Source organism: Mastigoproctus giganteus, chromosome 5 (assembly GCF_048544385.1).
Source record: "Mastigoproctus giganteus isolate SK-2022 chromosome 5, ASM4854438v1, whole genome shotgun sequence".
In the NCBI taxonomy this organism is placed as follows: Eukaryota; Metazoa; Arthropoda; class Arachnida; order Uropygi; family Thelyphonidae; genus Mastigoproctus; species Mastigoproctus giganteus.
In genome coordinates, this window is record NC_143579.1 from 87363480 (window position 1) to 87376765 (window position 13286).

General features: G+C 37.2%; 1 protein-coding gene across 1 annotated transcript in view; it reads right to left on the reverse strand.

Annotated features, from left to right (window-relative positions):
* The window catches only part of LOC150085545 (kelch-like protein 5), a 380377-nt gene that overhangs the window by 97739 nt on the left and 269352 nt on the right, over positions 1-13286 (reverse strand). The window contains exon 8 of the mRNA XM_090373332.1: positions 4277-4501. Coding sequence (XP_090229458.1) covers positions 4277-4501 — 225 coding nt within the window. The remainder of the gene's footprint in view (positions 1-4276; positions 4502-13286) is intronic.

Below are 13286 nucleotides of genomic sequence, written 5' to 3' on the forward strand. Positions count from 1 at the left end.
ATGAGTCGGCCTTCTGTAGCCAAGTTGGTCCTTGAGGTTGTCACAGACATTCTCTCAGATAGGCCAGACAAGCTGCACCTGCTACCTGGGAGTCGAAAACGCTGATGGAACTGATATTCGGGTGACACTCAAATCAAGTGGACACCAATTTCAGCGAAGTCCAGACTGTCTCTGACAGCCAAAACCTCTGCTTGCAACTTCACAATGGTGGGACTGTTAGTAATCCTGGGTATAACCAACATGCACAAGTACAGGTGGGTGACCACCCAGGTGTGAACCAAAGTAAGCAGGGGTCGAGGTGTGGCACCACACCACATGGAGGAATGCTGCCCCTCTATGTTACAAGGCAGTACTAGGTGGTAGATGACTCATCAACCGGTTCAATACCATCACTTTGCTTATTGGAGGCTTAAAGTGGTGGAACCCATGTTTAGCCTCCAGAGCTAAGTTCTGGTCTATTATCCTATCTCTTCCACATGCAATATGATTGATGACTTTTGAGGTTATGATGAATGTCGTGGCGAGACCCAATCCCTTACATTTCGAGGGTACAGCTCTAAAACGGTGTTCACAGGCCGGCACTAGTCAGTACACCGGACCAAACCTATTGGTAACTCTCTAGGAGGTTTCCGGATCAGCTAGTGTATAATCTTGCTACCTCTACTCTGCCAGATAGTGACTGGAGGGAGTCCGAGTAGTGTGTATGCGGGGAGCATTGTCGAGGCCACGTTATGTCAAGGATCTGGGTATATTCTTACCATGTGTACGCCATATCCAAAAATTCCATTAATTCATACAGCATGTCCCACCCACTTTTTCTTACTATTGAATACACCATGAATTGTCAAACTAATAGAGCAAGCTTATCTGGGAAAAGATCTAAACCTCCCAAGCACTTCCTAATTCATTTCCCAAATATACGTGGTCTCAATTCTAATCTTAATGATGTCCATTTCCACTTGCAGTCTGCCAAATCCCATGTACTTTTTCTGACAGAATCTCAGTTATCGGTTGATTCAAATACTGCTCATCTCAGATGCCCAAATTATTCGCTGTATGATTCCTTTCCCCTCAAAGGTGGTACGTGTGCATATGTCCGTTCTGATATTCCCTGTCAGAGACTTGGCAATTTAGAATCTACTCTCTTTGATCTTCTCTGGCTTAAAATCTCTCTCTTACCTCATTGTGTAAAATTCATCTGTTGTCGCTACTGTTCTCCCAACTCCACTAATCACTTGGAGCTTTTTGACTTCCTCTCTTTGCAACTTGACTTTCTCCAGTCCAACTTTCCTAACAGTGAGGTAATTTTCCTTGGTGATTTTAATGTTTCACAACTCCAGCTGGCTTCCATTTTCTAGTTGCACCGACCCAGCTGGTCGAGATGCTGAGGCTTTTGCAATTACTAATGACCCTGCACAGATTGTTCATTTACCTAAAAGACAGCCAACCGGGCTAGCCGGGTGGGTAAAGTGCCTGCCTGGCAACCCAAAGGTCGCGGGTACGATTCCCGCCTCGGGCGTGGATCAAAGTACTGCCAAAACCTTGGGAGGTGCATTATGCCCATAGAAGCCTATGCGGCAACAACTACAAAAAAAAAAAAAAACCTACAAGAATACCGGACAATCCTAATCATAAGCCAACACGCTTGATCTTTTTCTCACAAACAACCCTTCTAAGTACACGGTTGAAGTGAGAGGTCCTTTAGGCACTTCAGATCACAACTTGGTGATTGTCTTCTCCAATGGAGCCTTTATCTCATGGTTATTCCTCGTGTTTTTTGGCATTACAAGAATGCAAAATGGGGTGAACTGCGAGATTTCTTTTCTTCTTTTCCTTGGTCGGATTACTGTTTCAAAACTTCTGATGTCAACGTTTGCTCAGATCATGTCAGTGAAATTATTCTTGCAGGAATGGTATCCTTTATCCCACACTCCACTTTTAAATCTCTTCCTTTATCTAAACCTTGGTTTTCCAATAAATTTCCTAAAGCTGTTCAAGAGAAGAATGTTGCATATTGTAATTGGCTTGTTTCTAATTCTTCAGTTTCATTTTCTGCCTACACCAGAGCTCGCAACAATTGTAAAGCAGTTATTAATCAGTCAAAACTTGAGTTTGAACAGGCTAAGAGTAGAAAACTTGCTTCTTGCCCTAATGGTAGCCGAGCATTGTGGTCTCTTGCCAAAGCTATTGGCCACAACTTTTGCCCATCTCTGCTCCCACCTCTGTCCAAACCAGATGTTTCTGTTGTCACTTCAGCCTAATTATAAAGCTGACTTGCTAGCATCGCATTTTTCTTCCAACTAATGTATTAATGATCTTGGTAAAACACCTCCCACCATTCCCAACACACTCCATTCAATGCCTCCTGTGGTCTTCCATCAAAAGGATGTCAGAAGGATTTTGACGAATCTTGATGCTAAGAAAGCTCCAAGTCCCGATGGTATTTCTCCACATGTTCTCAAAACCTGTGCTCCCAAACTTACTCCTATTCTTTGTCGCCTTGTTTCACTTTCTTATTCCAAAGGCGTTTTTCCTTCTGCTTGGAAATTTGATCATATCCAGGCAGTTCCTAAAAAGGGTGACAAATCCCTCCCATCCAATTATCGTCCCATTGCAATTACTTCTAAAGTAATGGAGAAATCAATTGACCGCCAACTCTTAAACTACCTAGAAACCTTCTGTCTGATCAACGATCGCCAGTATGGATTCCGTCACTGTCGATCCACTGGTGATGTTCTGGCTTATGTTACCCATTTATGGACTAATTCAATGGAAAGGTTCGGTGAAATACAAGTAGTTGCTCTTGACACCTCAAAGACTTTCGATCGTGTTTGGCATAAAGGTCTTCTAAACAAGCTTCCATCTTATGGTTTGCCAACTGTTTTTAGTAATTGGTTATCCAGTTTTCTCTCTGATCGCTCACTGAGGGTGATGGTAGATGGCTCTCTGTCTTCTAACTTCTCCACTAATGCCAGTGTCCCCCAAGGTTCAGTTCTTTTCCCCACTCTTTTACTCTTGTATATTAATGAACTTCTTCCATTGACTGGAAATCCTATCTATAGTTTTGCCAATGATAGCACATTGCATTCCACTTTCCATTTTGAGAAACCATGCCCTGTCCAATCAGCTTCAACTTCTCAAAAATCTGCTACCAATTCCTTAAATGCAGATCTTCAGGTAATTCTCGAGTGGGACAAGGACAACTTAGTTGATTTCAACCCTTCTAAAACTCAGTCTTGTCTTATATCTCGCAAAAAGGATTCTTCTGCTCCTATGCTTATCTTTATTGACACTCTGATTTCTAGGCAAAATGATATATTTCTTTTGGGGATTACCCTGATTTCTAATCTCTCTTGGCACAAGCACATTATAAATATTGCTTCCTCTGCATCTAAAAAACTTGGTTTTCTCTTTTGCTCTCGGCGTTACTTTTCTTCCAAACAGCTCTTCACTCTGTATAAATTGCAAATCCACCCTGACATGGAATATTGTTCCCACATCTGGGGTGGTGCCCCCAAAACCTCTCTCAGGTTTCTTGATTCCATTCAGAAGAGGGCAGTTAGGTTAATTAATGATTCTTCTCTAACAGAGTCTCTTCACTCGCTTTCTCATCATAAACGTATGTTTCTGCTGCATGCCTCTTCTACAGATACTTCCATGGGCACTGTTCTTCTGAATTGTCTTCTGTAATTCCCACTCTCTCTTTCAAAACAGTCCGAACACGTGCCGCCACCAGCCAACATCCATTTACTGTCCAACTTCAAACTCACAGAACCAACTTTTCATCTTCCTTGTTTATTCATTCAATTGCCGTTTTCTGGAACAACCTTCCTTCATACGTATTTCCTGAAAATTACAGTCTACAGAAGTTAAGTCCAATGTCAACAAATATCTTCTTTAATCTTCTCAACCTCCAACCCAAGCACAGTACTAAGTACTACAAGTTCTATACGTCTTGCGTTTGGGGTTTCCATAAAAAAAAAAAAAAAAAAAAAAGTGGCCAGTAGTGGAAGTGCAGTAGCACACCCTCTTTGAGTAGACCAAGGTTCACGCCCTTGACTGCTAAATGCGGTTGATCTGCCAATCCGCACTAGACCAGCGTGAAGGATTATGGTCCATTTCCGTCAACATGAATTGTTGAGGAGGATTCCATTCTGCAGTGGATTGATAATGGCTGCTGCATACCTTTTTTCTATTTATAACTGTGCTTTACTATGAATTTTTAAAATAAATTTTCTACAGGACAATTTAAGCATAAATTCACAATATAACTTACCTAAGCCATGTCTATGTGTGGACATTGAAGGCATCGGAATCCAAGTTTTTGTTTTTAGATCATAACATTCTACAGTATTCAATGTTTTCAGGCCGTCTCTACCACCTACAACATAAAGCTTATTATCAATAACAGCAGCTCCAAATTGCAAACGCCGGCCGTTCATCGTACCAAAATGGGTCCAAGCATTTGTACGAAGATCATACTTTTCTATACATGTGGAACCTAACAATTTGTGTTAAAAAAAAAATTAATAATAATTCTGAACTATTAGAAATGAAATTAAGCATGTCAAGAGTCATTTATATCAAATTAATTAATTTTTAATTAATATCTATCTCAAGAATATAAAAAACAAATACAGTACTTAAAAGTGAGTTTCCTAAATATTTAAATTATGTTAGTTAATATTTAAATTTCCTTAATATTTAAAAATAACTAATACAGTGAAGGACAATTAATAGCAGTATGTAATAATGGATCTTTCAGATGAGAAACTCATCTTTGAAACCAATCCATCTTAAAAAAAAAAAAAAAAAAAAAAAATTTACTAAAGAGCTTCTGGCTCACGAACTCAGATCTAGTTTTTTTTTTTTTTTTTTTTTAATGAAAATCATTTTAAAATACACACACTGGCCAAATAAATACAAACCTTTGTATTAAGACAGTCACAAGTAGGAGAAATGTAAACAGATGTGAATAGATGTAAAGAAAACAGTGTATGTGGGGTAATGACATGATGGCTCATTGAATATAAAGACTACAGTAATCTGAAGACAGAAAGGGGGAAATACATGAGCTATAAGACTGAAAAGGTCTTATCATAGTGCATGTTTTTAGCAGGAGCCACAATTCAAGAAACGAAAGACATAACTGGTTTCTCAAAAGCATCCATCTCAATGGTTTTTAATGACTGGAATGCAAGCAGTTCCTCCACAATTCAAAGGTGTAAATGTGGCAGAAAAACAATACTTCAAAGTTTTTAACAATACTCTTCGGAATACAGCAGGTCCCTGTTATAACGCTGATTCGCTATAATGCTGTTCTTATGTTATAACCCGTATCACTATAACACTGTCAGATATCACTATAACGCTCTTTTACAGATTGTATTTTTGGCATATTTAACGAAATCGTTTCATTTGATGGAGTCGATAGCTTGAAAATGAATATCAAAATAGCATTAAAATGTTTCCCATACTCACTGATATTTTCTCGCACTCTAATTTAATTGCAGTATAGTGACTTGTTACCTGGTTCTGAGATTAACATTTTAAAAAATTATGAAGTATATTGCTTATAATATTTGCGTTATATGCATTTATCCGAAGTCTAGTCATCACTCAGTACAGTATTAAACATCGTGCGTAACAGACAGTTTACTTGAACATTGTATCATAATTAATGCAACCAACACAGTTACATTTTTGAAGAGTTAATAATGGTGGATAAGAATGAAAAAGCAACAATGTCTGGGCGCAGTACGAAGACTATAAATGTAAGAAAAAGACTGAATTTGAAAATTAAATTAGATGTTTTGAAGCGAAGCGATTCCAGTCAAAGACAAGCAGATGTGTGCCATAATTTAGGACTTGCAAGTTTAACTGTAAGAACAATTATAAAAAAATAAAGAATTAATTTTAGCAGCGGGAAAGATAGCTGTTCCATTGCAAGCAACTAGGGCTAGGTCGGCTATTAGGATTTTATTGAAGATAATATCCAATGCAGAATTCAGTTAAGTTAAATATTATAAAAAAAAGAGAAAGATTAGCCAATATGATGATCTGAAGAAAACTCACCTAAAAGGAAAAAAAAATGTGGAACCATTTAAAACTAGTAAGGGCTGGTTGAATAGATTTAAAATCCAGGGAGAAACTGCAAGTGCAGATTAAGGAGCCGAAACTTTCAAAAAATAACTTGTTAAAATTATTGATATATTATGTGTTATACTTCTCAACAAGTTTTTAACATAGATGAAGCAGGACTTTTGTGGAAACGAATGCCTAAAAGAAGTTTCATATTGAAAGAAGAAAAAAACATGCCAGGTTTCAAAGCGGCGAAGGATCGGTTGACTTTATTGTTGAGTGGTAACCTGCGGGGGATTTAAAATTAATACCCCTTTTAGTTTATTTGGAAGAGGGCCACAGTTTAACCCAAAATCGACATTAAATTGATTAAATTTAAATTCATCAATTAAATTCGTGATTTTAATTGGAATTTTAAGTTTAATTTTGATACGTAAGTAGTTACCCATAATTATATACGTATGTAATGCAGAATATTTTATATGTACAAATATTTGAATATTAATTATTTTAACCGACATTTGTGCATCTTATCACTACCGTTTATTATTGATTAGGAAATATCCTATGGCACCGACTGCAACTCACAAATACATATGTTACCTTATGGGAATGTGGCGCTCGCTTAGTGCAGATTCACTTAGTGTGCTATTTTTACAGAAGAAATTATCAGCGTTAAATAGGGGTCACAAAGTCATCGTATTCCAAAGAGGACTGTATGAAAAAATAGATCATCCAGTGTGCAGCAAATAACATTTGAATTGAACCAAGCCCAGAATTGCCCTATTTCAACCCATACCATGTACAGGAAATTAAAGAAACTGGATTTTGGCAGTCATAAACCTATTTGCAACCACTTGTTTCAGAGAAAAATCTGCACGCAGTGGTGCCGAGAATGTCGCAATTGGACAGTGGAACAATGGAAGAAAGTCATGTAATCATATGAATCGTGATACATTTTCTTTTGCACTGATGGCAGGCAGAGAGTATCGTGAGAAGCTTATGAAGTGACTGACCGTGCTTGCCTTGTTAACACAGCCCAAGCAACTGGAGGCAGTATCATGGTATGGGGGAATGTTTTGTTGGCACGGACTGGGTTTGTTGATAATACCAGTAGAAAGTCATATGCCATCCAGGGAGTACCTGAAATTTGTATAAGATCTACTGCACCCCACAATTTCACACTTTTATTCCAAAGGTTTCTGAACCATTCTGGCACATCATGCCAGAATGGTTCAGAAAACATGACAGATTTCCACTATCTTCCTTGGCCCCCACATTCTCCTGATCTCAGTCCTACTGAGAATGTGTGGGATATGCTGGAGAGAGCTATACAGCAACAAAGTTCTCTTCCTTCAACTTTGCAGCACAATATTGCAGCTATACAACATTTTACTGGAACAACAGTTACAATTGGACCAAAATGCACTAACACAGCTTACAGAATCCATGGCATGCACATTTTCTGTTATTCAAAACAAAGGCAACCTAATATTGAATAAAAGTTTGTATTTTTATTAAACAGTGTGTACAATAAATATCTTTATATTTTCTGAAATGTTGTATACTGTTAATCTCTGGACACCATGCTACTTCTGATGAGATGTATATTTGCTATAGAATTCTAGTTCCTTAAATGGACATGAAAAGACACTCATTTTTCTATCTCCTGTCTGGATCGTGCCTTTTTTAAGAATTTACATTTCCTCCCCCCCATCCTTGCTTTTCATGGTATCTAAGATTAACTTTATAATTAAACAACTGATCACCGAATTGAATCACGTTAATGTCTAGGATTTCAGCAGTGGTGGAGTTCCACCAGCCCATTTTCAGAATTCTGCTAAATTAACATCAAGCTTAGAGGGAATGCTAAAATGTCATCATTACTGCCAAACTCTGGCTCCAGAATAAGGCTAATCAATAATCTTCATCTTAACGTATATTTCAGTAGTCACACAACAAAGCAACCAGACCGATTCTTTAAGAAAAACTTGCTGCAAAACTGTGAATGGGGGTTTAAACACTGTTATTCATCATAGAAACTATTAATTTCAACCTTGTAGTGTAACTCTTCTTCTTGCATAAAGGTCCCACTGGTCTCTGTTCAGAGGTCTCCTGGTTGATTAAATGTACTCAACTTGTAATTATTAAAGATCCACATCAAGCATCATCATCCTTATTATTATTATTAATTCAATATCAGTTTAACAATAAATATACTATATTTATAATAAGCAAAATACAGGATATGTCAAAATTATGTTAACACTTATATGGAAAAAACACTGTCAAAATTATGTTAACACTTATATGGAATGAACATTTGAATTTTATTTTATCTGTCAAAGCTTGCCACCACTCTTCTTTCTTCTAGCATTTAATTTATCTGCCATTATATCTGAAAAAAATAAATAAATAAATAAAATGAAATTCAAATGTTCATTCCATATAAGAGTTAACGTAATTTTGACATACCCTGTACAACTACACTTGGTTACAGTTTCATTGAGGAAACCATCAATGTTCTTAATGTAATAAAAATGGACTTTTTTTTAAATTATACTGAAATTAGTAGAAACTTAATAATGAAATTTAATTCATAAATATAAAATATATATATTACAGATAATTATGACTTCAGTTACACTAAATACCGTTTCACTTTCAGAGGTACTGTGCACACTATAAAAAAAAAAAATGTTACACGGTGTAATTTTGTACAATTAAATAACAGCAGTTGTTCAATTGTCTAAAAAGCAGAACTTCTCAACCGTGTCATATGAGTTTTACTCAGTAACTCACAATCCCAACGAAATACCTGAGATTTAAATAAGGTGACCCCCACTTAACGCTGACAATTCGTTCCAGAAAAACACAGTGCTAAGCAAGCACAGTATTTCCATAAGGAAACATATGTATTTGAGTTGTAGTCTATGCCATAGGATATTTTATAATAAATAATGGAACAGCTGTCTTTCCCACTGCTAAAATTAATTCGTTATTTTTCATAATTGTTCTTACAGTTGAACCTGCCAGTCCTAAATTAATGCACACATCCACTTTTCATTGACCGAAATCGATTTGCTTCAAAACGTCTAATTTAATTTTCAAGCTCAGTCTTTTTCTTACCTTTGTAGTGTTTATACTGCATCCAGACATTGCTTTTTCATTCTTATCCACCATTATTAACTCTTCAAAAATGTAACTGCATTGCATTAATTATGATACAATGTTCAAGTAAACTGTCTGTTACAGACAACGTCTAACACTGTACTAAGTCGTGACTAGACTTCGGATAAATGCATATAACAACACAAATATCACAAGCAATACTGCATATTCCTAACTTGAAAATTTTTTCAAACATAGATCTATGAACTATGTAAAAAGTCACTGTACTGCAATTAAATTAGTGTGGGAGAGAATTTCACTGGGCATGGGAAAATTTCTCAAGTCAGCTGTTGTTGTTGTTGATTAAGGATTTTAAGATACAAGGGCATCAAGGCCAAGATGTGTCTTTCCAGGATTTTTTTTTTTTTTGTAACAATTTTTAGATTTGTTTGTCAAATCGGAATTTCCGAATGAAATTAAACAGTTTCTCTAGATTTGCAGAGTTATCTAATATCTGTTGTAGAACAGGTGGATTCTGGTTATTACACAGACTTTGGAAGCAAAGTAGTCTGGAATTTCTGAAGCGCGGGCATACTCATAGGATGTGTTTGACACTAAGCTGAACTTGGCATTGAAAACAGAGAGGGGGATTCTCATTAGCTAGTAGATGATAATGCGTAAGGTGGGTGTGGCCAATTCGTAGTCTCGCACGCATTACTTCTTCTTTGCGACTTTTTCTGATGCTTGATTTCCATATTTCTGGATTCGATTTTATTTCTTGGAGTTTATTATTAGTTTGATTTCCCCATATTTGAGTCCATTCACCTTCACTTACTCTAATAATAATTAGTCTGAAATCAGTGTATGGTACTATCACTGTTTCATTTGATAGTTCTGATGCTAACTTGGCTGCATTGTCTGCTTTTTTCATTGCCTTCTATTCCAGAATGTCCTGGAATCCAGAAAAGAGTTATTTCAGAGTATTTTTTTTGACATCGGTAGATAAGAAAGCTAATTTCTTGTAGAAAGGGATGGTGAGAATGTTGTATATCCTGTATGGCTGAAATAGCACTGAGCATATCGGTATACACTAAGACAAAGAGGGACGACTGTTGACATATTTCACTTAATGCAAGCTGTATAGCATACAGTTCTGCAGATAGTATGCTGCACTCAACTGGAAGGGATTTTGAAATTACATGCAAAGGGAACACTGCTGCTGCACCTACATGTGATCGGGGCTTAGAGCCATCCGTACAGATTATGAGTTTCCCAGCGTGTTGCGAAGTATAGCTGGCATGTAACTGTCAGATGTTAAGTGATGGAATGGTATATTTTGACCACTGAGCGAAGTAAAGATCAATGTTTATATCATGTCTATTCCATGGAGGTAAAGGCATATTTGCCCTTTTCGCGATTTTATTGAGATCGATTTTCCACTTTTGTATTACTTCTTGAAGACGAATCCCAGCAGGTCTGGGTTCATTAGGCTTTGATTCATAAAGTGTGGGCCATAGAGGTTGGTTGAGGTATACCCAACAGGGGGGGGGTGAGTTGGAAAGCTTCTTATTTTGGCAGAGTAGGCATTGTCTTCTAAGATAAAGCGGAGGGTCGTGTGCAAGCTCTGTACTGGCGAGGTTCTGTAGGTGCCTAGTGCTGATCAAAGGGCACAGTGTTGAATGGTGTTCACAGACTGTAAGATGCTGTTTTTAGCTGATGCATATACTATAGCTCTATAATATAATCTAATCGTGACTAGATTAGAGCACGATACAAATTCAACAATGACTGTCTATCAGCACCCCAAGATGTTGAGGATACTGCACGAAGGATGTTTAGTTTCTGGAGGCACATAGTTTGTAGATAGGTTACATGTTTATGAAAATTTAATTTGGTGTCTAAATTCAGACCCAATAATTTTATGGAATCTGTCATCGATATTTCTCTGCCTTTCAGTTTTAATACAGATTCCAGATGAAGCGATCGTAATTTACAGAAGTGTATTGCTCGTGTTTTCCCCTCAGTTAATTGATAGCCGTTGCTTTCTGTCCAAGTTTCAATTTTGTTTATTGTTATCTGTAGATGTCTTTCAGTGGTAGCCATGTTCGACGATTGACAGGAAATAGCAAGATCGTCTGCATACATATAAACTTCTACCTCTTCTATAAACTTCTTTGCGTTACTTACATAACACAAAGAGTGTGGCACTTAAAATCGAACATTGAGGTACTCCTCCTTGCGTGTGAATTTTTGACAGCTCATTCTGGAATCTTACTTGAAAGGTCCTGAGGTGAAGAAAATTCTGAATGAATCTAGGTAGGTTACCTCTCAGTCCAAATTTGTATAAGTCTTGGAGGATTCCATATCTCCAGGTTGTATCAAATGCTTTGGTAATATCGAAAGTTATCATTACCATGTGCTGTTTTCTAAGAAAAGCATTTCGAATGTGAGCTTTAACCTGGATGTGGACATCAGTTGTACACCTGTTATGGTGGAAACCAAATTGATGGCGTGTTATAGCATCTTGATCTTCAACAATCCAGGCAAGTCTCCTGTGAACCATCTTTTCTATTATCTCTCCTAAACAGCTGGTCAAAGATATAGGATGATAACTATTGGGGGAGGCAGCATCTTTCCCAGGTTTCGCTATGGCTACCACAACAGACTGATGCCATGTATCAGGGTAAACATTCTCCTCAAAGATTCTATTGTAAAATTTCAGTAGTATAGATTTTGAGTTTGAGTTGAGGTGGCAAAGCATTATGTTGAAAATGTCATCTTGTCCAGCAGAACTATTTCTAGAATTCTGGAGAGCTTCGTTGAGTTCATTCATAGTGAACGGAGGGTTATAAGAATAAGATTGGTTTGTAACAAAGTTAATTTTATATTTTTCCAAGGACATTTTTTTTTGTGTCTAAATGAGTCTTCGTAAAATTGAGATGATGAAGTGATTGCAAATGTTTCTGCTAATGCCTCTGCAATATCAGTTGGAGAAGAAATATCTATTCCTTTCCAGGCCAGGATTGGGGATTTGGTTTGTTGACACTTTCCACTGAGGATACGGATCTTTCTCCAAATTATTCTGGGGTCAGTGTTTCTGCAGATGGTAGAACTGAATCGAATCCACGCATCCTGTTTAGCTTTTCTACGAATTCGGTGTGCTTCAGCTTTCAGCTGTTTACAGTTTATAAGGTTCTCCATTGTAGCATTTCGGCGAAAAATGTTCCAAGCTTTGTTTTGTTTTCTTTTAGCAAGAAGGCAATCCCTTGTCCACCAACTATTATATCTTTGTTCCGTAAGGTTTAATTTCGGTATTGCGTTGGCAGCAGCTCCAAGTAGTTCTACTATATGTCTAGTGGCATTATTAATAGACGTAGTAAGAATCAAGTGGTTATCAAATTGCACTGTTTTCGAAAACTCCCAGTTAGCTCAGTGAAAATTCCACGTAATTCTTTGGTTAGATATATAGTTTGTATCTGTCTGTATTTTGCAAATTATAGGAAAGTGATCACTGTTGTGAAGGTCAGTTAATACTGTCCAATCAAAGCTAGGATAAATGGACGAGGAACATATAGACAGATCCATAGCAGAGCTTGATCCTGTAGGCAAGTGGATATAAGTATGCACACCGGTATTCAGTAGTGTTAAGTGATGGTTATCAAGTACAGTTTCAATCATCCTCCCTCTGCGGTCTATGTTCGGGGAACCCCACAAAGGATGATGAGCATTTAGATCACCTAGAAAGTATACAGGCTGCAGCAGTTGATTAAGAAAATTGTCAAGTTCTGCAGTGGAACATGAAACGTTTGGTGGAATATAAATGGAGATAAGAGTGAGATAAATTCCAAGAACAATACGAACAGCTACTGCTTCTAGATTAGTGGAAAGCTGAACAGGTTTCGATGGTACATTACTGCAAACTAATATTGCTACTCCACTCCACCTCTTGCCGGAGACTCATAACATCTGTCACATCTATATAGCGTATACCGTGAGCAGTATGGGTTATAATTTTGATGATAAATAAGTTTCCTGTAGACAAATACATGCAGGATCATACTGGTGCATTAATTATTTTAATTCGTGAAGACTGC